General features: G+C 40.0%; 2 protein-coding genes across 10 annotated transcripts in view; both read left to right on the top strand.

The window, feature by feature from the left end:
• The window catches only part of arhgap29a (Rho GTPase activating protein 29a), a 31,359-nt gene extending 23,585 nt beyond the window's left edge, over nt 1-7,774 (top strand). For both annotated transcript variants that reach the window (XM_044037580.1, XM_044037589.1), the window contains 10 exons: nt 407-552; nt 978-1,106; nt 2,548-2,646; nt 2,768-2,931; nt 3,776-3,964; nt 4,316-4,453; nt 4,750-4,985; nt 5,231-5,543; nt 5,640-5,745; nt 5,895-7,774. In XM_044037580.1, the coding sequence (XP_043893515.1) occupies nt 407-552; nt 978-1,106; nt 2,548-2,646; nt 2,768-2,931; nt 3,776-3,964; nt 4,316-4,453; nt 4,750-4,985; nt 5,231-5,543; nt 5,640-5,745; nt 5,895-6,841 (2,467 nt within the window). In that variant the 3' untranslated portion in view covers nt 6,842-7,774. The remainder of the gene's footprint in view (nt 1-406; nt 553-977; nt 1,107-2,547; nt 2,647-2,767; nt 2,932-3,775; nt 3,965-4,315; nt 4,454-4,749; nt 4,986-5,230; nt 5,544-5,639; nt 5,746-5,894) is intronic.
• Nucleotides 7,775-8,043: 269 nt separating this feature from the next.
• The window catches only part of LOC122772489 (retinal-specific phospholipid-transporting ATPase ABCA4-like), a 31,742-nt gene continuing 16,783 nt past the window's right edge, over nt 8,044-23,002 (top strand). For 4 of the 8 annotated variants that reach the window (XM_044030645.1, XM_044030636.1, XM_044030627.1 and 1 more), the window contains exons 1-12: nt 8,044-8,140; nt 9,281-9,396; nt 10,874-10,967; nt 11,063-11,204; nt 11,411-11,550; nt 13,911-14,038; nt 14,645-14,842; nt 16,921-17,010; nt 18,325-18,559; nt 19,138-19,277; nt 21,562-21,678; nt 21,902-22,099. In XM_044030645.1, the coding sequence (XP_043886580.1) occupies nt 9,331-9,396; nt 10,874-10,967; nt 11,063-11,204; nt 11,411-11,550; nt 13,911-14,038; nt 14,645-14,842; nt 16,921-17,010; nt 18,325-18,559; nt 19,138-19,277; nt 21,562-21,678; nt 21,902-22,099 (1,548 nt within the window). In that variant the 5' untranslated portion in view covers nt 8,044-8,140; nt 9,281-9,330. Of the gene's footprint in view, nt 8,141-9,127; nt 9,397-10,873; nt 10,968-11,062; nt 11,205-11,410; nt 11,616-13,910; nt 14,039-14,644; nt 14,843-16,920; nt 17,011-18,324; nt 18,560-19,137; nt 19,278-21,561; nt 21,692-21,901; nt 22,100-23,002 lie in introns of those variants that run through there. The other 4 variants (XM_044030618.1, XM_044030607.1, XM_044030653.1 and 1 more) reach the window with 4 other exon arrangements.

Genomic DNA, 23,002 nt, shown 5'->3' with positions numbered 1-23,002 from the left:
GTTTGCAATGCAGACATTGTTGAAAACATTCAGCAGGAGATTGGTCATTCTGCTGTAAAGAACTTTTGTTACCATGTAGTTTTGGTAACCTATGAATTTTATACAAATCTTTATCCAAAGTTTTTTTACACTTCTTAAATGTGAGTATTTCCTGGTTTCTTAGCTCCATATAACCAATAAATAAATCGAGAAAGTAAGATGAATTGGTTATGAAAATAGTAGTTAGTTGTCGCCCTAGTCTAATGATGGAGAAACCTTTTAGAGGATGAAGAATAGAATAGAAATGGAAATATACGAAAAATAGAACATTATTAGTTAAAAGGTTCTCAAACATCACTAGCTTTGGGGCACTGTAGTTTTACCTGAAACAATACCATTGCTGAAATTCCACTGTTTTTCTTCGCAGGTTACCTTTCAACAAGCGCTCACTCGGTGGCTGCAACTCATCCAACAGTAACGCGTCCTCTGACCTCCTGGGTGCAGATGACGTGGACGGTGCCCAGCATACTAAGATCGCAGAGAGACGCTCCAACAGCAGCACAGACATCCAAGGTGTGTGAGGCTACATTTGGCATTATCCCCTGCTGCTGTTTTATAATGAGTCTCAAACTATTTGAGAAAGTTGTTGGACAAGTTGGTGAACAAATGTAGTTCAATGAACCTGATCATCAACAACAATGTGTGCAGCCTTTCTGAATCCTCCCAGTAAAAGATAGTGGAGCTTATACTTTATTTTGTTGTACTTCGCAGGTGTGTTCAGGAAATGATGTGCTAATACTGCAGATGTTTGATGGGCTCGCGTCTCCTGAGCTCATTTATTGAACATTCACACATGTAACCCTCTGAAACCAGCCATGGTTCCCAGAGAGTATAGGAACTGACGCTGTGTTCGCACTCTAAAAAGACTGCGATTATATTAATTTGCCTTTCACTGCTCAAGTTGAACACTTTTCTTTCCCCCTTTTGTTTTCTTTCAGCCCTTCGTGTTCAAGCTCCCTTTCGTCCCTGGACTTCTGCCAACCAGGGTGGAGGCATGTGCAGTGATTCAGAAAGTGCTGGAGGGAGCAGCGAGTCCCGGTCCATGGACTCGCCCACTGCAAGCCCAGGTAGGGCAACAATCGTCAATATGTGCTTGACCCTTTTCCATGTGGAAATGGGTCTATGGGTTACATGCACACCACTATTATTATTATTATTATTATCATTACTGGGCAAGATAAAGCAATGTGTATTGTAGAGCACTTGGTTTGATTTTGAGATTTGCTGGAACTTACAATGCTCTGCACCATTGTAAGTGATGTACCCCATCTTAGACAAAGGACAAAAATCCACATGCACTATAGTGTTATAGGTTCCATGTAAATCAACCTGGTATCAGCTACTATGCAACTATGTAGCAACATGTTCAATGTATGTTTGCTTATGATTTGCTGTATACATTTTGCCATGCTATCACATTTGCAATCAATTCATTTATTTAATGAATCCTGTGAAGTTTTGTCTACTACCTGATAATTCAGGTTTTCCCCACTCATACAAAACCAGACTTAAATATTAGCAGCATCTGTCTCAGGTCATGGATAAAGCAACAATGCTTTGCAAATGATCGACAGGCGGGCCATTCTTCAACACTGACTGTCTTAAATCCCTCTGGGGCCTTTTTTTAGCTATGAACTTGATGTTCATCCAACTTTGTTGGCATGTTTTCTGGGAATCTGGGCCCCTAGCAACCACCGAGAGTAGTAGCTCTTTGTTAAACATTATGCAACTGTATTAGTCTACAGCGTACACACGCATAAAATAGTGGGTTTGGTAGTTTACGTTTCTTTGTGTTTCCTCTGTTGCTGTGCAACAGTGCGCGTGTGACACGGTGTGAGTACAGACCTGCTTTGAGACATAAATCAGGATCTATCAAACCTGCTGCAAGTGGTTTAAGGAAGAAACATTTACGTAACATGTTTTAGTACGTGTTCCTCATCAGGTGTGCTCCTGCGGGCCTACCAAAGATTAGAATCTGACAATTTGACACTCACAAATGGGCTACTGCAAACTATTTGCCTAACATACTCACATTATTTAATATATAATGGTCTGACTTAAGTCCTGTTTTCTTTATTTTGCCTCATGGTCTTGGCTGGGGGAGGGTAGTAGATTGCCAATCAGTTATCAACAATGCTATATTTGAAAATAGTTAAGTGTATTATGCCCCTCACGTCCACCCACTGCTGTGAATTGTGTAGGAGTTTATCCCCCTTTTAATGATCCTCATGACTGGCTCATCAGCAAGACAACAACAGTATTAAATTAAGGTCTATTGAAAACCATCACTGAGACAATGGATGTGTGAATTACCCAACAAACCCGAGGGTGGGGGTTGAGGGTCTTGGTTATCAACAAGGAGTGGACCACACCTTTCCATCAAGTGCACTACAAGAGGAAAGTTGTGTCAGTACCCAGTGTAGTGTAGAACTAGAGGAACTGAAGAGAAGTGACTGGAGGCAAATGTGAAGATGTGGACTCACTGGTGTGTTGTGTCGTATTGTTCAGGAGACTTTAAGAGGAGATTACCCAGAACTCCTTCCACTGGCACTATGTCCTCTGCTGATGACCTGGATGAGAGAGAGCTTCCTTCACCCTCTGATAATGGTGAGGCCGATGTTGTCTGTGACTCTTTATGTGTGCTTTCATTTCCAATATTTTTGCTTGAGTGTGTTGAGTTCTGGAACAGGACAATGATGGATGTTATGCTCTCACTCTCACTCTGCAGGACTAAGTGATATTGTAATAGAGACAGCCAGCTCCCCGGGTCCTTTCAGAAACACCCAGATGTCCAAGGCGTCGCAAACCCACAAGCTGAGGAAGCTGAGGGCGCCCTCCAAGTGTCGAGAGTGTGACGGCCTGGTGGTATTCCATGGAGCGGAGTGCGAGGAGGTAACCTTGGTTTCTTTTTAGTCTTTTTTTTTTTTCACCATTCATAGACTAAAAATGCAACCAAACCATGATCCTCTGTTTAGACCTGTCATTAAATGTGGCAAGTCCACAGAAGTCAGAATGAACGCTGCCAATGTTGCACAACAGTTTCTTTATCAGCCATGACATGCAGGAAAAAAAAAAATCAAACTAAGACAAAGGAGAGCGCCCACCTCTCTCAGCGAAACATTTGAATGAAGGGGAAGGTTGAGTTTGGTCAAAAGCTCTCTCCAGAGAGCAAATCCACCAACTGGTCTCAGTCGGGGGAACAGGCAATGGAAACTGAAGACCTTTTGTTTGTCTTTTGAGGAGTTCCCTCCATCAACCCCGTGCACCCCCTGATGTGTATTTTTCATCCAGTTTCTTTATATACTTATGACATAATGAACAAGGCAACAATAAAAAGTGTTGCAATAAAAAAAGATTTTCAAAGATTTTATTGTGTCATTGGGAATAAATAAAGAAGTTGACTTAAGAATATAACTCTGCAGTGTGTTGGAATCATGCCATGGTGTTGGTCTAGTGTGAAACTAGTTGGGAAATTCACTAAAAAAAGAACATATTATTTTGTATTTGATGGCTTTAATAAGAGGGTGTCCATATGCATATGGCTTCCAACAGAGATTGAAATAGGATTAGGAATAGTGATTCCATAAATCCCAGTGCATGTTTGTGGTGTTATCTAGAGTTTATAGAAACACAATCAAGATAAGTCGGGAAAATACCAGTTAATGCCCTGCTGTTGAGAAGTTTAATTTCTTTTTCTTTGTGTGACTGAAATACATATCAATTGTCTATTGTGCAGTGTTCGCTGGCCTGCCACAAGAAGTGTCTGGAAACCCTGGCCATCCAGTGTGGCCACAAGAAGCTCCAGGGCAGGCTTCACCTCTTTGGCATCGACTTCACACAGGCAGCTAAGAACAGCCAGGACGGCATTCCCTTCATTATACGGAAGTGCACATCGGAAATTGAGAACAGAGCGCTCAACATTAAGGTATTGTCAGCTCACGGGAAAGATGAAATGATTATTGTTTGACCAATAGATGTTTTGATTGGATTAACTGAACCATACAACCAATAATAACCAGTTCTGGCAATATACTGATGTTACTGAAAAAAACCCAGCTAAGGTATAATTATAATTCTGCTGAAGTGATATTGTGTAACTCTATGAACCACATTCTTCATTCAGCACTATGTAAATACTGGTACTGTAGAGCCATTGTATCTTTGGATTACCTTGTTTATATTCAGTAACTGTGATTTACCCTGTGTCACCATGGTGAGCTAGAAAATTGCATCTAATTTTCTTGTGTTGAATGCGTTCTGTTTCTGTGCCACGAAGGGTATCTACCGTGTGAATGGTGCCAAGTCCCGGGTGGAGAAGTTGTGTCAGGCGTTTGAAAATGGAAAGGACTTGGTGGAGCTCTCCGATCTTTATCCCCACGACATTAGCAATGTGCTCAAACTCTACCTAAGACAGGTGGGCTATTTATGAAACATTGTCCTAAATATACCAGATACGGGGTTATTGCAATCCCTGAGGTATTGCAAATGTACATGGATTGTTATCTAATAAGGATGTGATAGTTAAAAGTGAGCACTGCTGAACAATACCCCAGCAGTGGTGTTTATTTGTCTTTGTTTATTTTCTGCAACGGTCTTCCACTTCTCACCCCCCAATGCTCTTTTATATATTTTGAGGGTTTCTGTTTATTATGAACTTCCCTCTTTCGTTTATTTTAATGACTTTTCTTTCGTCTATGATTTCCGCGGCAGCTTCCAGAACCGCTCATCCTGTTCCGCTTTTACAACGACTTCATTGGCTTGGCCAAGGAATGCCAGAGTATCATTGTGGAAGAACTGGAGGCGTTGCGGCTCAATCCAAGCCCAGTGACCCCGGCCCAGGTTAGCGTGGAGCTCAACCGGGTCCTCTTCAAGATCAAGGACCTGCTGAGGCAGCTGCCTCCAGCTCATTACAGGACCCTGCAGTTCTTAATAGAGCATCTGCACCGGTAAGCACATCAGTCACATAATTAATCTATTTATAAATGCAAGAAACATTTGCCTGTCCAACTTGTCGCTTCACAGGCTTCAAACTTATCTAGTGACTTAGTAAATTTGTTACCACTGTGTTCACTCTCAGCTTTGGTGGTGTTTGGATAAGAAATGCAAGAGATTTATTTTAAAATTGTATTGTAAAATTAAGGTTGTAATGAGCCATAATTTGATCATTTATTAATCTTCATCTCCACTCCAGGGTGACAGAGCGGTCAGAGGAGAATAAAATGACGGCCAGCAACCTGGGTATCATCTTCGGCCCAACACTGATCAAACCGAGGCAGGGGGATGCTGAAGTTTCCCTCTCTTCTCTGGTGGATTACCCATATCAGGCACTCACTGTGGAACTCTTGATCAGACACTATCAGATGGTGTTCGACACCCCCCTCAGTCCCTTAAGTGCCCACTCGCCTACAGAGGTGGATTCACACACCCGCTCTGAAACCTGCTTCACCTATCAGGAGAAGGAGCAGCTAAGCAGGCACTCCAAGTCGCTGGGAGACATCAAGGAGGTAACTGGATTTAATGCTAAAAATGACATGACGGTTAATGCTGTTATAGTCAAACCATTTACAGTGTGCTTTTTTCTTTTTTTTTTTTTCTTACAGGCCTCTAAGGTGTACAAGAGGCATTCCTCTGTTATTCCTTCTTCCCACATACTGGCGGAAGTTGAGGAGACCACGCCAAGCTTCCGTGGAAGTGATTTTGAACCTGGTCAGTATTGTTACAAAGCAATTTACAAATAAAGAGCATTCTTTTTTTTCCTTTTAAAGCTTTACAAGATGTTGGATAAAAATCTTTGAAGTCCAGGATTTTACTTTATATGTTAATGTCTAACCCCTTTTTAATCCGTTTGTTAAAAGCTAATGAAGAGGATTCAATGGTCCTCAATGGGGTCCTATCATCTGATGGGCCTAAACCTGGCGAGAGAGGACTCTGTCGTTCGCAGCATATCACCATTACAAGTGTCCAGCTTCGACACCCTCGCAACAAAATGTACTCCCGGCCAGTCAGCTTGCCGGCCGAGCGGATACACGGTCGAGGCAAAGTGGACGAGAATAACACTTGGAACAACGCTGACCAAGGCTTCAGGAAAGGAAGCAGTTTTGATGAGTCCATCCAAGAGGTGGATGAAACTGAGAATGCAAAACTGCACGTGGCCACACACCACCGCAGAACATTTATTGACACCCAGACGTTACGCAGAACTTGGGACAAACAATACAAACACGATGTTGCCTCTAGGACTGTGAGAATCATGGCTAGTTCACCCACAGAAAGCACAGCGGTAGATGTCCCCACCAACTTATCAACTTCTGTGCCATCAGGCTTCTCTCTTGGAACTTCTGTGGACTCTATTAGCACCGTCTATCCCAATAGACCTTATACGGTCGCAGTGCGACCCAGCAGAACTTTAAGAAGGGAGGACAATGTTACCAAGTTCGGCACTGTCTCGACAGCTTTCCGGGCTCCCAGAACTCTCCAGCCTCCCCCAGGAACCTTCTACAAGCCACCATCAGGGAGCAAAGCCAAAGCACTGCAGAGCTGTGCATCAGCTAACAGTGCTGAGGAAGAAGATGAAGAAGAGGAGGATGACGACGAGGAGGAGGGTGAGGAGCTGACGATCGATCTAGAAGTGTCTGTAGATGAGCCTCTTGAGGTGGACATTGAGGCCGAGCAGGAGGCATCGTCTCAGTCGTCCAGCTCTAGCCCTGAGCAAATGGGCCAAAACCAGGCCAAACCGGTTTACCAAAGACTACGGTCCAGACACCTCCAGGAGGTAGAACACAGAGAAGCACATTTTGTGTGATCCAAGAAATGTCCTCACATTTGAAGTGTGTCTCATATTCTGCTGGAGAGAGTAAAAGAAAGACACTGCAAAGACGATTCCCACATGTGATGGTTTGTGGTCACAGTGAGGAGAATCAAATGTACCTTTGGTCCTGAGAAGACAAAACGGGATGCACTTAAAATGCTGTATATATTTGAAATGATTTCGTAAATATTTCATTCACCAATCACCATTTACCAGTACACCCTGGCACTCTTTCAGAATATTTATATTTTTTAAACTGTGCAATTACATTTTATTTTAATATTTTGTATAAAGTTCTTACACTCTATTTTATGTTTATATACCAAAAACTGTTTGATGCTTGAGAAATAGTGCGTGTAGTCATGGCAATGGAAATAAAAAAGGTTGGGTGCACTTACCTGACATCAGTTCTCTTCCACTTAAGGCTTGTTTCTATCCACTGCGAGTCAGAATGTTTTAAACTGTTACATTTAGGGCATAGATTATCATTTTGCTATTAATTTGTGTCTAAATCAATACTCTAAATTGACCCTCGTCACCTGCTGTACTGGTAAGGTTGCAAAGCACCAGTCGCAAAAGTGGTGCATTCACTTTATACTATTGAATTTGTATGGTATCAAATTATCCTGAAAATGGTTGTTTTGAAAACCCCTGGCATTACCTTTGTTATTTTACTTTCAAAAAAAAAAAAAAAAATTAAATAGCCAAAGTCTTCTTTTTCTTATTTTTTCTAAATTGTAATTATTTTTTCAGTAACCTAAATCTTGCAGGTTCTTTGTAATTAATAGTCAATACATCATTTATTTAAAATGTGTCTGTTTTTCACGATAAGGTTGACAGAATGTTGTAAAGGTCAATGTAAAGAAAACAGGTACATAAAAACAAACACCCTTTTGTAACTTATTAAAATATATCTGACAACTTCCACTGTATGTGTGTGTATTTGAGTTTTATCATTTTATGTTCCACCTTGCAACAACTTAAACATGCTTTCATTTTGACCTGTGAATAGAGAACTCAAATTGAAATATTTAGTCTTTAACAGACGTAGGGTTTTAACAGTGGCAGGATTACACAGTATAATGAGGCCTGGTTGGTTAGGTTGGATAGGCCTCGACAAATAGAGGCGTTAGCAGTCTCCCGGTGCTGAGAAAGAAGATTAAATCAATCTGCTTAACTATTCACAAGGTCTGGAAATGAGCTGTGTTAGCAACCTCAAGGAGCACTCAGTAGAAATGTGGTGCTATGCTTCATTTACTGGGTATTGGTCTGCAGTGCAACTGTTCTCCTGAGGTAAGTCATAGGCTACACTGTCAAAAGCTTTAGAATAGTAGTTGTAATATTAAATATGCAGTATCTGCATTAGCTGTTTATTCACAGAATTGCATAAATGCCCTAGATGTATGTACATTTTGTTAAATGCACTAGAAAGATATATTAGGAATATCCAGTGTTGCTGGAATTGGTGTCAATGAGCAGTAAATGGAGGATATGGTTGTGCACTTAAACTGTAACCATGTAAAATATGCAGTTTTCACACTGCACCGGATGAATCGATGGACCGTGTAGTTTATCCACATATACGCTTTTCAAAATGCAAATGGTCATTTAACTAAAGCTTCATTGTGTAACTTATTTCATCCAAATTATTGTTGGCGTAACTCCCCCCCCCAACAAGGAATCAGTAAGCAGCGATATCGCTTCAGCGGTTATGATCTTAAGCTTTAAAACAAGCTGCTACAAGTGACAGAGACACTGCTGTGTCGAGGAAGACGTGTCCTCTCCACTGCAGCTTTGTGACACGTGTCTGCATGAGTCAGGACTCTGTGGATGGCGAGGAAACTTTTTGAGTTTTGGATTGGGTTAATCAGGATGCTGTGAAATCGTCTGACGATGGTTTTAATGCTATTGTAAGATTGAAAAGTTTCATACTACAGCTTTAAGTCTTAAGTTGCTGATCTTTTTTTTTACAAAAGTTTACAGTGGAAAATGTGGCTTCATGTAGATCCATGGTTCTCAAACTGTGGTACATGTACACAAGATTCCTCTGTATATACCGGGGTATGGGATCAGAGTGGATCTGAGGAATTTTGACTGAAGCAAATAACACTAACAAAAATGATTAAATAATAATATTAAATAGAGTCACCTTATCTCTTGCTCCATCTTAATCTATTTCCGCTATACCAGTGTCTGAAATATATGTGAGGAAGAGGAGGATGATCAGTGAGCAAATGATCTTATTAGGAATAAATCTGCCTTCTGTGAAAAGTCTGTAGCTGACTTTGCTCGGCCTATTTAGACTGCTGTATTTTAACGTCGGCAATAATGCCAAGATACTTTGAGAGCTATTTTCTCAGGTAGTGCTTGGTATAAGAAGTTTGAGAACCACTGATGTAAATCAGAGTAATACTGAAAGTTGGTTAAATGCAGGTTTGTTGGCTGGTGCCAGGCCCTGCGGGGGGTGAAAAGGTGGTGGAGCCATGGGGGCAGGAGAGCAAGTCAAACTCCTGCTGTGGAAGAACTGGACCATCCGCAGGAGACAGAGGGTAAATTCTCCTCATTCATCATGTGCACAATACATGTATTCTAAATCTAGAGTTGCATTGAGCTGAACGCCTCTATGCTCTCATTCTGTACAAATGACGCCAACTAATCTCTGTCACCAACACATGGGACTCTAATCACAGTGCTACACAGTCCACATTTGTTTTGTATATTATCAAAATACTCCTGTGGCAGACCATATGTTATTAAATCTAAAACTAGCATCTGTCTGTACAACATGACACAAGAAATACATCAGTGGACTTATTCATAGCATTTTTAAAGTTGTAATTGTATCTAGAGCTGCAGCTAACAATTATTTTCATAATCGATTAATCTGTCGATTATTTTCTCGATTAATCGATTAATCGTTTGGTCCATAAAATATCAGAAAACCTTAAAAAATGTAAGGTTTTTGACAAACCTGGAAATGATGATGTTCTCAAATGTCTTGTTTTGTCCACAAACCAAAATGATTGACTTTTAATGATTTCTTTGTTATCCAGAGCAAAGAAATGTAGAAAATATTAATATTTAAGAAGTTTAAACAATTGAAAATCTTGTTTTAATCATGAATAAAGCTTCAAACCGATTCATCGATTATCAAAATAGTTGTCGATTAATTTAGTGATCGATTAATAACCGATTCATCGATTAATAATCGATTCAGCTCTAATTGTATCTCATTATATTACCCAATCACTCTTAACAGTTAGAGTTCATAGTATCTTTTATGGACTTGCACCAGTTTTGTATAGTCCAACTGATGCATAGTCTTGTGCGGGATACATGATTAAAATGGCATCAAAATGTCATTTCATTTATTTTATTTCTATATAAAAATTGTTGTTTACGTTAGTGTGGTACCTAAGGAGTATTAGGGTCATCCAAAAAAAAAGTCAACCAAAAAAAACAAAAAAACAAATCCGGCAAAAGAAAAAAAAGTAAGGCAAAAATAAATAAATAAATAAATAAATCCGGCACAAGAAAAAAAAAAAAGTCAGGCATAAGAAAACAATTAATTCAGTCAAAAAAGAAAAAAGATTTTAGAATTTAGAAAATATCAAAAACAATTGTCTGACATTTTTTTTTTGGCTGGCCCTAATACTCCTTCGTAGGTGAGGTATAGCAGACAATAAGCACAAACATTACTGTAAAGGAGTTCATTATGAAAGTGTCCACAGAAAATAAAGAATAACAATATACGGACGGGCAGTAGTCTGGGCAGCTATGCGCTCACGGTGCGGGTCTGCAAGCTGGGAGTCCAGCGCGCGAGCATCGTGTAGCAATGTTAGCCATACATGTTAAAACGGCCGTGTTAATGTGTTTACAGAATAAAAATGACCCTTCAATACCTACAAACTGGACACTCTTTTTTCCCCCCATTCCAATTGTGTAACACTTGGTTCAAATGTGTTGAAATATTAGATAAATAACTAATTGGCAGCATTGACAGCAAACATTGAACTCTCCAACCAGGTTCGGTTCTTCATGGAGATCATGTGGCCTGTGATGCTGTTCGTGGGACTGGTGTGGCTGAGAAAGATAAATCCACTCTACCGTCAACATGAATGTAAGCAGACAACAACCCAGTGTCCCCTGTGGTTCTTGGCATCATTTTTGATAATTGTTGATCTCAACACTGATAATGTCTCCTCTCTCTTTCAGGCCACTTCCCTAACAAGGCCATGCCCTCTGCAGGAGCCCTGCCATGGATCCAGGGTATCTTCTGCAATGCCAACAACCCTTGCTTTCAGTACCCCACCCGTGGTGAATCTCCCGGCCTTGTGTCCAACTACAACAACTCCATGTAAGCGTCATGCTGGGTTTGTAGAGGGAGGTGAATTTGAGCCAGAGATGATGAATTCCTATGAAACATTTGATCTGGGATGAAAAGTTTAAATGTCTCTGGGTTTTTTCAGTGTTTTTTGAGCTTTCACCTATGAAGTGATTACAGTAAGTGTGTTACCAAACATGACTAAATGTTTGTGATCTGCTATTGGCATTTCTCCCCAGTCTGGCTCGGTTCTACACAGATGCTCAGGAGCTTCTTTTCAGTGATCCACAGTTTCTGCAGCTCAGCCGCCTCTGGAGGGAACTCAATGCCATGAGCAACTTCATGGATACTCTGCGCTCCCATCCGGAACAGATCTCAGGTCAGAGCTCCAAGATTTCATCAACATGCTGCAAAAACATCATCATCTGACAAAGCAAGGCCAAGGTCAGTGAGGTTACTCCAGGTAGTTGTTCCAGTCGAGTAAGCGTGACTGAAGGAATTACAGTAAAAACATGGTTATATATTCCAAACAACTTCCACTTAGAAAGGTTTGCATTTTGGTGACATACATCTAAATAAGACACCTTTGATGATCTATCTACGAGGCATATGGACAATGGAGTCAATGGTTTTTAAAAAAACTAAATCAAAACAAAACAAATAAGTGTTGACGGATAAAAGCTTGGAATCATCATCTTGTGGAAAACCATTTCATAGGATAAACTGCACATGACACCACACAGCTTTTCCCCATCAGTTCATGTGTCTGCACGGCATAACAGGGTTGCACAACATGGATTTAAGGCTCGTAACTTAAGCTGCTTACTTTCACCACCGGTGTGCTGTTTATTTGGTGTAAAAGCAACAACACTATGCTGACAACCTTCTGTGCATCAGAATAGATACTGAACCAACATAAAGTAGTTAAAATAATCTGTTTTTTTTTAATTCAACCCTAACTAAAATAATAAGGTGACACTGGAAATGGATATTTGCTATGAACCCATTTCATTCATCCAGGGTGATTCTACTTTGTTGCAGTTTAGTGTCAGTTCAGTTTATTTCCATTTGAATAAAAACAAAAAGGGGACATATGACAGCAGTATAACAACAGAAGAGTTATTCAATCAACATATGCTTTTGTAAATTACAGTAGGTTTCACAATGGAGCTTGACAGGTGCATTACTCCACTGAGGATTCCTAAGTAACAGTCTCTGGCGTATAATGCAAAAAAAAAAAGACTGTCATCTTGATATGCAGAACTAAAGGAGACAAAGATCTGTGTTTTCCAGATTTGTGTTTGTCAGTGAACATCTTGCCAAATATCTATCTAGGCCACAACATAACAGATCAAATGTCTGATGGCGATCACATGCACAGGCATTCGTGTTTGTTTATTTTAACACCATATTCAGATTCTTATTCTTAAGAATCTGAACAGGTGAAGGTGGCTGTTCTTTGACCTAATCCAAGATGTCATGTGGTGTAACACTGGGAACTTGTTTTAAATTACAATTACAACACTACATGTCACTTATGCACCTCGGTAGGTTTACCCCTCTCATTTTCTCACATTTCCCTGCCGGCAAAGAAAATCTTTCACGATGGGAGTGGAAATAAAGACTGAGTGCATTTCAGCCTGTGAATGATTGTGTGTGGCCACTCTCATGGACAAATGCGTAGATGGACCAACAGAGCTAAAAGAGACACAGATCCACATTCCTTGCAAGTTCCCATGAGCCCAGAAAAAGAAAAACATGAATCATGTTGAGAACCAACTTATGTAACTAATGAATTTACCTCATCATGAATGGTCTTGTTAAACAGGAAATGTTTCAGAGGACTTTTATGTTCATATTTGATCATGAGCAAGTGTGACAAGATGTGTTGCACCATATATTAGTACATTCTGAGAGTAATATTCCTCTCGGAAATTCTTTGTCTTCACGCTACATCCCAAGCTCTGAGGTCCAATGACAGGCTGCTTTAGATGTGCCAAAATCCTGAATAAAAACCCTCCCTTTTCTGTAGCTGCCCCTAAACTTTGGAAGGGGTTACCCATGGAAATTTAATCTCCTCACCATTGAACATTTTAAATCGCTTTTAAAGACCCTTGGCCTTCACTTCCGGATAAAAATAGTCAGCCGGGACACTATGTAGTTTTGACCATATTCTATAATGTCCCTGTTTTACTTCTATTTTTTAATGATTTGATGCTTTTTACATTTATGTTGTTGTACCTTTTAAATATGTAAAGCACTTGGTGCTCCTTTCGTGCTCTAGAAATAAAGTTGACTTGACTTTATTGATGGGATATCTTTAATTGCTCATATGTGGTTGGTTGGCCAACTTAGTCATTGGTCAGTGAAAAGTTAAAAGTGTATCAAAGATAAAAATATTTTTTTTCATTTCCATTTCCACCTTCTTTCCTCTCTCATTTCTACTCTGTAGCCTCTTAAGTGAACTGTATTCAAGCACAGACAGGCCAAAGGAACAATGAGACAGAGGTGGAGTGTCTCCATCCCATGTCTCTATCCCCTGTAATGCCGTGGATTAGTCACAACTTGCTCAAAATGTTTGCCACTAGATTCGTCCAACTTATTTTGGTTCATCTATTGCACAACACAAACCAGTCGTGTGTTGGCGGACAACATATAGCCATTAAACTTAACGTATACAATTAAAACCATTCATTCCACAAAACCTATGCCCATGTCTCTCTCTGTCTCTCTCCACAGGCCGAGGAGTAAAATTGGAGACAATCCTGAAGGATGACGAAACTCTGACAGCATTCCTGCTGAGAGATGTTCCCCTGACAGAGTCTGTGGTCTATCAGTTAGTCAACGCTCAAATCAGGCCTGAACAGGTACACACACACACACACACACATGCATGTATAACCGCACACTATGATGGGCTTGAATATCCAAAAGTACATATTGTATCATTGTGACATCACCCTGTGCCAGATTCGCAACCAGTATGGAAACTTGCCGTCATGTTGCAAGGTAGAAATCAAAGGCTCTTATAAGGCTTTTGGGACTTTCTGTCTAACTCTTTGAACTTTTTGAGAAACAATTTTTAGAATTTCATTTCAATTTGTTTGTTATGACTATGGGAATATCGATGTTCTTTGCGTCCAACATTAATACAGCATTAACACTACCTTTATTTGGACGGGGCAGCCACTCTATAATGTTATAAACACATTAATCATTTGTTCACTCTGTTGCATACATTATACATTATCCCAGCTCACAGTCTTTCTTCAGCAGTGATCACACAGCTGAACACATATACATTCACAGACTCACCATGTGTGTGTTTTTTGGCAGGCACATACACTGGCTTTGGATTACCGGGAGTTGATTTAGACATTTCTTTGGATAAAAGAGGAACTATTTACTGTGGCTGTAAGCCAAGATAAAATACTTAAGTCACCTTAACCCTATGGTCCATCTTCTTTTTCCAGTTTGCCTTCGGGGTTCCAGACTTCCATTTAAAAGACATTGCCTGCAGCTTGAACCTGCTGGAGCGCTTCCTTATTTTCCCCAGCCACCGGGCACTCTATGCAGTTCGCAATGCTATGTGCATCCTGACCCCACAACGGCTGCAGATCATTGAGGACAAATTCTATGCCAATGTGGATTTTTTCAAGCTCATCCGACTGGTCAGTGCCTGTTTATCCTGGGATTAAGAAGGCTGATAAGGATGTTTGTTTTAAAGGATTAAAACTGATCTTGCTCCGGTCAAACGTACACAGCTATGAACGTGCACAAAATACTGTCTTTGAGCAACTTCCTGAGATAAATAAAATCTTAAATATTTAGTCGCATACATGTTTTGTTTTTAAAGTAACATTATGTATGTCTTCTGATCAAAACCTTCATATTCAGGCTCATTTCCATAGAAGCATACGTCCATGCATATGCCTTGAGTTACAAAGCTTACACATCTGTGTTGTGCATTATATTGGCATTGACAGAGTTATCCATTTCCTCTGGATAGGCCTGCATGTTTGAGATGCTGCCATTTCTTATGTCATTTAAGTGTTACCTTTTAGCCAAAGTGTGAATCTGTTCATTCATGATAGAACCGAACCATAAGGAGATTAAAAAAAACTTCTATTTCAGCAGTTGAAGAATTACACATACATACTAAGAGCCACATCTAAATGATTTAATGACCGTTAACAGTTGTGTTTATTATTGAACCTGGAATGCGTTAAAGTTACGACACTTTTTATTATATGTTTAAAAGTTAGACTGACATGGTGAAAGTCTTAAGAAATATTATGCAGATGCCCCTCACTGTCTTTTTTGCGGTCAGTATTTTTCTGTGACTGCCTGTTATGTCTGAATTGTTTGGGTTCAAATCACATCTGGATCCAAACAGCAGGCTGAGACAGGCCTGGTGGGTGACATACAGTATGTTTAAAGTCAGGAGACACAATGTATAAACATCTGTAGGTATTTTTATATGGGCTATGACTTGTAGGCTGGGACGAATATTTCTCATGCTATTGCCTTTTAAAGTAAGTTCAACACAAAGGCATCACTCGTGACGTGATCATTTATTTATTTTTCCTGAAATTTTAAGTCGAAATATCATCCTGCACAACATGTTTATTTATGCATCCATAAACTTCTTCAAAAAGGAAAATGATAAATAAATAATAACTTCATTTCATGGAAACATTATAAAACATCACTTATTTGACATATTTGGGGACATGTTTATCATGAAGTAGAATCTGCCCTACGTGTTTCTTCAAATAGAGGTAAGAACTGTGAAAAAGCCATAAGCAATAGACGGGCAGACTTTGTCTCTTTCTGTAATTCAATTAGTGAGGAGACACGCCCCCTTGCCAGTAATCACAGGGTGCACAGGGAGTAAACACGGGTCACGACGAGACAACAATTGCTGCCCTCTGCCTCTTTACCGTCCAGACACATCCACGGGCCAAGGGCATCTAGTTATCCCTCAGTCTGTCTGCCTGCGTTTCAGTGAAATCACACACTATCCCTCTGTCTTTCTCACACACTCTGGGATAAGAAGATATATCACAGAGGAAGGAAGTCTCCGCTGGCAGTTGTGTGTCTTGACTGTCTGCTGTTTCCTGGATAAGTAGCCTATTGTTTTGTGTTGCTGGCTGTAAGATGTGAACAACAGCAGGACCTCATGAGAAAGCAATGCTCAGCAGATATAAGGGAAATATACTTGAAAGCATGCTACACGTCCCTGCATATTTTATCATCAACTTATTCCTAATATACTTTTTTTTATCTTCATAAAAATGGCTTTTTCAATTATCTTCAAATTTTTGAAAAAGAAAACAAGACCATCAGTGGGATGTAGGGTTTGATGTTATGGCCAAAAATGTTCAAGATAGAAAGGATTTTAATTAGTCGATATTGATAGTAATTCTGATAAAATGTCAGATAATTAAAGACTGAGTGAAACACAAATCTAAGGCAAAACCTTAAATTCCAATTATTTCTCACATCTCAGTGTGTTTGCGCAGTACATAAAAATAACATCAAAATACTTGTATCTAAATAATAGATAGAAGGAGGAAGATGTTAGCAGCATCCTTTGTGTCAGGAAAAACTTTGGTTTTAATGGGAAGTCACTGGTGTCAGTATTGTGAAAGAATAAAGTGCAACTGACAGTCTAGAGAAAGCAACATTTTCATATGATTTTGAAAAAAAGCTGCATTAACATAAAACAATATATGTTTGTCTGCAGCTTCCTCTCGTTCTCGACAACCACTCTAAAGGCATTGACATTCACTTCTGGGTGCGGGTCATCTCTGAGTCTTCAGACAAACTGCACGAGGTAAGAGACTCACACACTCGGCTCACTCACGCAGTCACACTGCAGCTCCATTCAAAAGTTCACCACCTGCCTATTTTTAGCCCTCAGGAAACAGTTGCTTCCTCTCGCCTGAGTTTTTACGCAAACACAGACAGTAGGGGGATATCATTTGGTGCGTGTGAGGAAGGATAAATCCAGAACAGGCCCATTTAGTCGTTTTTAAAATAGATACATCATCATTATGGGACCATCCCAATGGAAACACCAATGAGGCCCCAGGAGCACTTAAAGACATTAACGTGAATTAAAAAAAAACCACACCAGTTGTGACTGAATGATGTGTTTATTTTTCCTATTTGTGTCTTTTTTAACCCCTCACGTTATGGTGATACTTTGTGCAACCGCGTTGTCATTGGTGTGAAGGGTTTTACGGTTTAGTGTCAGGTATGTGTTTGTGCAGTTGTAATTTGTGGTTTACCTGTATTTTGAACACTGTGTGTACATGGACGTGTGGCAAGACTTTTGTTTGTTGTGGATGTTGCCATGGACTATTTAGTGTGGTCGACAAGCTGACATCTTGTTGGCGAGACACTTGTCTCTGTCTCGATGATAGCTGGGACAGACGAGGTAAAACCACCTAGTCTTTCCTTGCTTTGATACACTATGGATGTGCCATTTGGACAATGACAAAGCTGATAAATAAATGAAGTAAATTTGTCGCTACTGTATTTGAACGTTTACAAGGTAGCACAGAATTGTAGGCTATTCAAAACCTAAGGAGAATTTATGAAAAGCAGGTTTTTCCAGGTTTTATTTCCCTCACTCCTTAATTAAATCCTGAGATAAACGGCAGTGTTTTATGAGAGCTCCTATTGATAAGATTATACATTGCCCAAATTTGAGAAGAAGAAGAATACCTAGTATTTTCTTTTATCTTCATTTCAAATGAAATGACAAATGAGACATAAATGATTCAATAATTCAAGGATTTTTATTATGTCATGAGATGAGAAAGTTAAATTTCTAATCTAATAAAAAACTTTATTAACTCCTGTAAATGTGAGTTTAAGTTGTTAAAACTATTTGTAATTTGAAGTGATATGGTTGAGTGATATGGATTACATGACAATTTTGACAGCAAGGGAAAGTTTTTAAAAGATGAATGTCAAAAGTCTGTGTCCTTCACAAATTACACACAGCTCTTGCTCCTGCCATTGTTGCTAATCTGTGCTGCACTAAATTCAGTTCCTTCATTAAGTGTAGCATAATATTGCTCAATAGTTGCCAAAGTGAAAATTTCCATCTCTGTTCATGGTGCCTGTTTCCTCTCCACAGTTGTTCCAGAGGAACAGCACGAAGGAGCTTCTCCAGGTCATGGCTCCTCTCTTCCAGAACAATCTGTCCTTCAGGGAGGTGATGGCCGCTGCCTCCCGTCTGGTATGTGGCTACACTGAGGGTGCTTTCTCCAGAGTCACCTCCTTTAACTGGTATGAGGACAATAACTACAAGGCCTTCCTGGGTATCAGTGGCAGCAGGGCACAGGGCCACTACACGTACGACAACAGCACAAGTGAGTGAGACAGTTCCAGATCCTGTTTCAGTTCAGAATTCCTTAATATATTCGGTCTATCACACAGTTGTTGGGTAAACATGGCAAATATTTGCTGCTGTTAAGTGATTGCCAAATTCTTATCAACATGCATACTGTGTGTGCACTTTTGACTTTTTCTTGACTTGTTGTTGGGTTTTATGAGAGCTCCTATAGATAGGGTTATTTATTTGTTATTTACATTACCTAAATCTAATTACAAGATAGGGTATCTGGGATACCTAGTAATCTTCATTTCAAATGAAATGACAACTGTGGGGTTTTCCCAATGTGTTGGGACATAAATGATTCAGGGATTCAAGGGTTTTTATTATGTCATGAGATTCAGAGTAAAAGATGTAGTGAATAGAGGGAGGTGGAGCAATCATTCAACCTTAACTCAAATGGACAAAGAAGAAATCACCATTTCCAAGTAATCTTGGGTTTCCCCAAGCCTTCTGCAGTGCACACATTTGACCTTGTCTTGACTTGTTGCGTAAAGTTATGTTGTAACAGTAAGAGTAACAGTGCACTGTACAATGTTAAATCTTTGCCTTCAGCTCCGTTCTGCAATGACCTGATGAGAGAACTGGAGTCCAACCCTGCCACTAGGATTGTGTGGAACTCCGTAAAGCCTATGCTGATGGGTCAGATACTCTACACCCCTGACTCACCGGCTGTCAGACAGATCATACAAAATGTAAGCTGCACATGAACCTGTAATAACATGGCTTTAATACATTTTAAACAGTGGAAATCAAAAACTCTCTACAAAGATGATCATCATACAACCTTAATAAAAAATAAACAATCATAAATCACCACCATTTTCACTAATCCTTAACATCCTTATCTCAGGGTTGCTCCAAGGCTTCTGCAGTGAACAATGCATTTTCCCTCAAAAGAGGATCAGCTTTCCTCATGTCATGTTCAGCCTTTTGTATCTAGATGTCGATGCTTGTTGGTCAAAGCCCTTCAGGGGGGCACCAGTCATGGATGGCTTCTTTGCAATGGCAGAACACAAGCTGATCGGCTGTGGTGACTACCACACAGTCAACTGGCGCCATGGCTTTTTCAAAGTTATGTAAGCAGCCGGGTCTGCCCTTTAGAGATGTTTGATCATGCTCACAAAGAGACACACACTTGTGTTTCCTACTTCCCAACCTTTTATGCCCTCTTTGTTTTACCCTTCTCTTAGATTTGGATCTTAATTGCTCCAAGACAGTAATGAGCAAGGGGTTAATCCATTACTTTACAAGACCAAAAATATGACCTCTCTCGGCCACTTGTCTGCTTCCTTTGAACTCTGTCATGCATCAGTGCATTGCATGAGAAACGCTAAGTGGTGCATTGTGGCTTTAAACATGTTGTCATTTGAACGTTTCCTTGTCCGACCAAAATGCCGGGGGGACAGGATGTTATCACACAACATACTATTTTGATTTCCCTAGAAGCATCAAGGTTGATAGTATTTCACTGCAGCTAAATCTGGTATCTTGGTAATTATGGCAAATGTGGTTATTTTATAACACACTTTTATACACCCAACATAGTGAATTTAAAAAAAATACTATATTTAAACTGAACATTCTAATTTGTGCTGTTGTCCAGGACTTAAACACATAATGTCATATGACAGCCCTATAAAGCTTGAGTTAGTCACATCTTTGAACAGGCAGTCTTACACGTAATTTATGTCTGTGTATGACTGATTTTTGACAGATACTGCAATTGCAATATGACCCATATTAATGATTATGATCCGAAAAGCAAGAGTTTGGGGTCATTGAATTCCTGCAGCACTGCTGAAGTCCACTTTAATGCTTTTTTGACACATATTTTGTCTGTATTGAAAAATTAAAAAAGTTTTTTTTTGATTTTTGGTCATATTGTGATTTTAAATAGATAGCAATTAAGGGTGCAGCCTTATTTTAGTGGTGATCCGTGGCCTTGACATAGGTTTGAGCACTCTGATTGCTTCTCTTGTTCAAATGTTAGATTTGCCTTGTGTTCATATCAACATAGATGCTAAGTTGGATGTCATGGCACAACAGTATTTATATAATTAGCAGATAATTATGGAAGTGGGGTATTACTTGTTGCGCCAATAAATGGACTATTCTTTCTTAAAAACACTGTACATGTTTATGCAAAGAACATCCTACAACCAGCTACAATTTCCTTTGACTGCCCCCTAGGACAACCGCCACCCCCACCCCCACCCCCACCTCTTACTATTTTGAACTGCCCCTAGGGAATGAGGAAGTGCTCACTTGTGGGAACCTGACTGAGATTCACTGGGCAGACTGAATGCGTTCGGCCAGTTGTCACCAACGGCCTCCATTATCACCCGGACTCCATTGTCCCCATTGTCACCCAAAATCAGACACACACAAGAGGAGTTTAATTGGGTGTACTCTTGAGCGCTTTCATCCCCCACTGCACATGGCCGAATACTGAAATAACAAGTGATTGGTATTTGCCATGCAAAGCACTGTACCCACACACAGCCAGGGTTTTAACGATAAGCGTGCGGTAAATATTTGACGATTTGGCACAGAGTGCATTTGTTGCACAGTTGCCACTTATCTGAGCGGGCCCGCGGGAATTCTTTGTGTGAGAATGTGCATGTTTTCTTTTCAAAAGGCCCTGTTTTCACAGAGAGTTTGATGTGGGAATGGTATGTAACAGGAGATTGGGAGAGCTGTGATAGTGTGAGTTTCAGAATGTGTACACATGTGCACATCTATATGTTTCAGGGAATTTGGTGGGAATTTCTTCCATGTGAATAAATTTTGTCTTTTTATTTTTAACTGTGGATATTTGTGAGAATTGTTGTTTGTTTGTGTGTATGTGTCTGTTTTTGATAATAATATCCTGTGTTTTTACTGATACACCAACCTTTCAAAATAACATCTATTCACACGCATGCATGTGCAATCACACACACACACACACACACACACACACCCTCTGTCCTGCAGGCTAACACTACATTTGAGGAACTGGAGAGGCTAAGGACAATGGGGAAGGCCTGGGAGGAAGTGGCTCCTCAGATCTGGGCTTTTTTCCAAGATGGAATCCAAGTCAAAATGATTCGGGTAGGACAACAAAGTAAATTTAGAATTTGTTTTTTTTACTAGACAGGGCAGAGAACCAAAGATACAATTTAATACAGTATCACAGCATTTAAATCACTTTAACTTTAGTTGTGGTTTAAACTTACCTCTGGAAATTATTCATAAAATATGATGCTATTCTACAAAATGCTATCTTCCTTTTAAGGAGAAATAAAGGTTATTTGTGCACATCCTTTTGTTTCAGGACACCATCTGTAATCCATCAGTGATGGATTTTATTGACAGGAATCTAGAGGATGCGCCGTTCTCCTCCAAACACATACTCAACTTCCTGTACAACGGCCCACCAGAGGACCGGCCAGAAGACTTGCCTGATTTTGACTGGCGAAACATCTTCAACCTCACTGACAGAGTCATCCGGATGCTTAACCAATATGGGGATGTAAGTTGGAATATTTAAAAATGTTTTGTGTGTGCAGACCTGGGAATTATAGGTGTGTGTCAAATACCTTGAATACTGGCTGGACTTGTAGAGTTACTGGGTAGTTTTTGAGGAACATATTTTCAAGCAGCCAATTAGGCAATCATGTGGAAACAGCAGTATATGTCATGGCATGATTGTATGTGTTCTTCAAGCTGGTTTCTGGAAACATTCTAGTTTCATTAGTCTGGATTTCTTCTAAAGCTGCAGATGGTAGCCTCAATATTTGGCATGAATTCATGGACACAATTTGCCTAATGTGAACAGGCCAGGCAATAATAATTGTAGGCAACAGTGTACAAAATTTGAGTGACAAGTCAAAGAGGGCTCTAAATTTCCAGATCATTTTTTGCTAACTCTGTAATCCTTACCCCTGTCAGAGTCTTTAAGAAAGAATGCAGCTTGTTTTTCCACATTTCAGTCCACCGAGAAAGTTGAGTTTTAGGGCAGGCCTATTCATGAAATAATCCATTTAGGCACAGGAATTGTCACTTGTTGTTTTTCGATACCACTGTCAGTTTAGTACTCTAAAAGTGATGTGAGAGTTTACACAAGCTGTCTTTACGCTCTCTGCAATTTGTCTTCCTGCCCAAGGACGTGGATGTCTACCCAGGTGGGAGAGAGCCAAAGATACACACCAGTTGTCAAGTCTCTTTTGTTTAGGAGGGGAGGCTTAAAGAAAAGAGGAAAAAAAAAATCACATACCTTCTTTAGTGAATCCTTCCACATTTAAGGTGCGCCAGTGCATTTGGAACAAAGTTAAAATCACTCTTTCCCCTGCGGAGTCTAATCTGGATGAGAGGCCTATCGCCCTGGGGGGTGACATGGAGGGGCACCTGGGGGCATGGCTGGGTGGATGGTTGG

This window comes from Solea senegalensis, linkage group LG1, assembly GCF_019176455.1.
Source record: "Solea senegalensis isolate Sse05_10M linkage group LG1, IFAPA_SoseM_1, whole genome shotgun sequence".
Classification (NCBI taxonomy): Eukaryota; Metazoa; Chordata; class Actinopteri; order Pleuronectiformes; family Soleidae; genus Solea; species Solea senegalensis.
The sequence above is the reverse complement of the archived record's forward strand: the minus strand, read 5'-3'. Positions and strand labels throughout refer to the sequence as shown.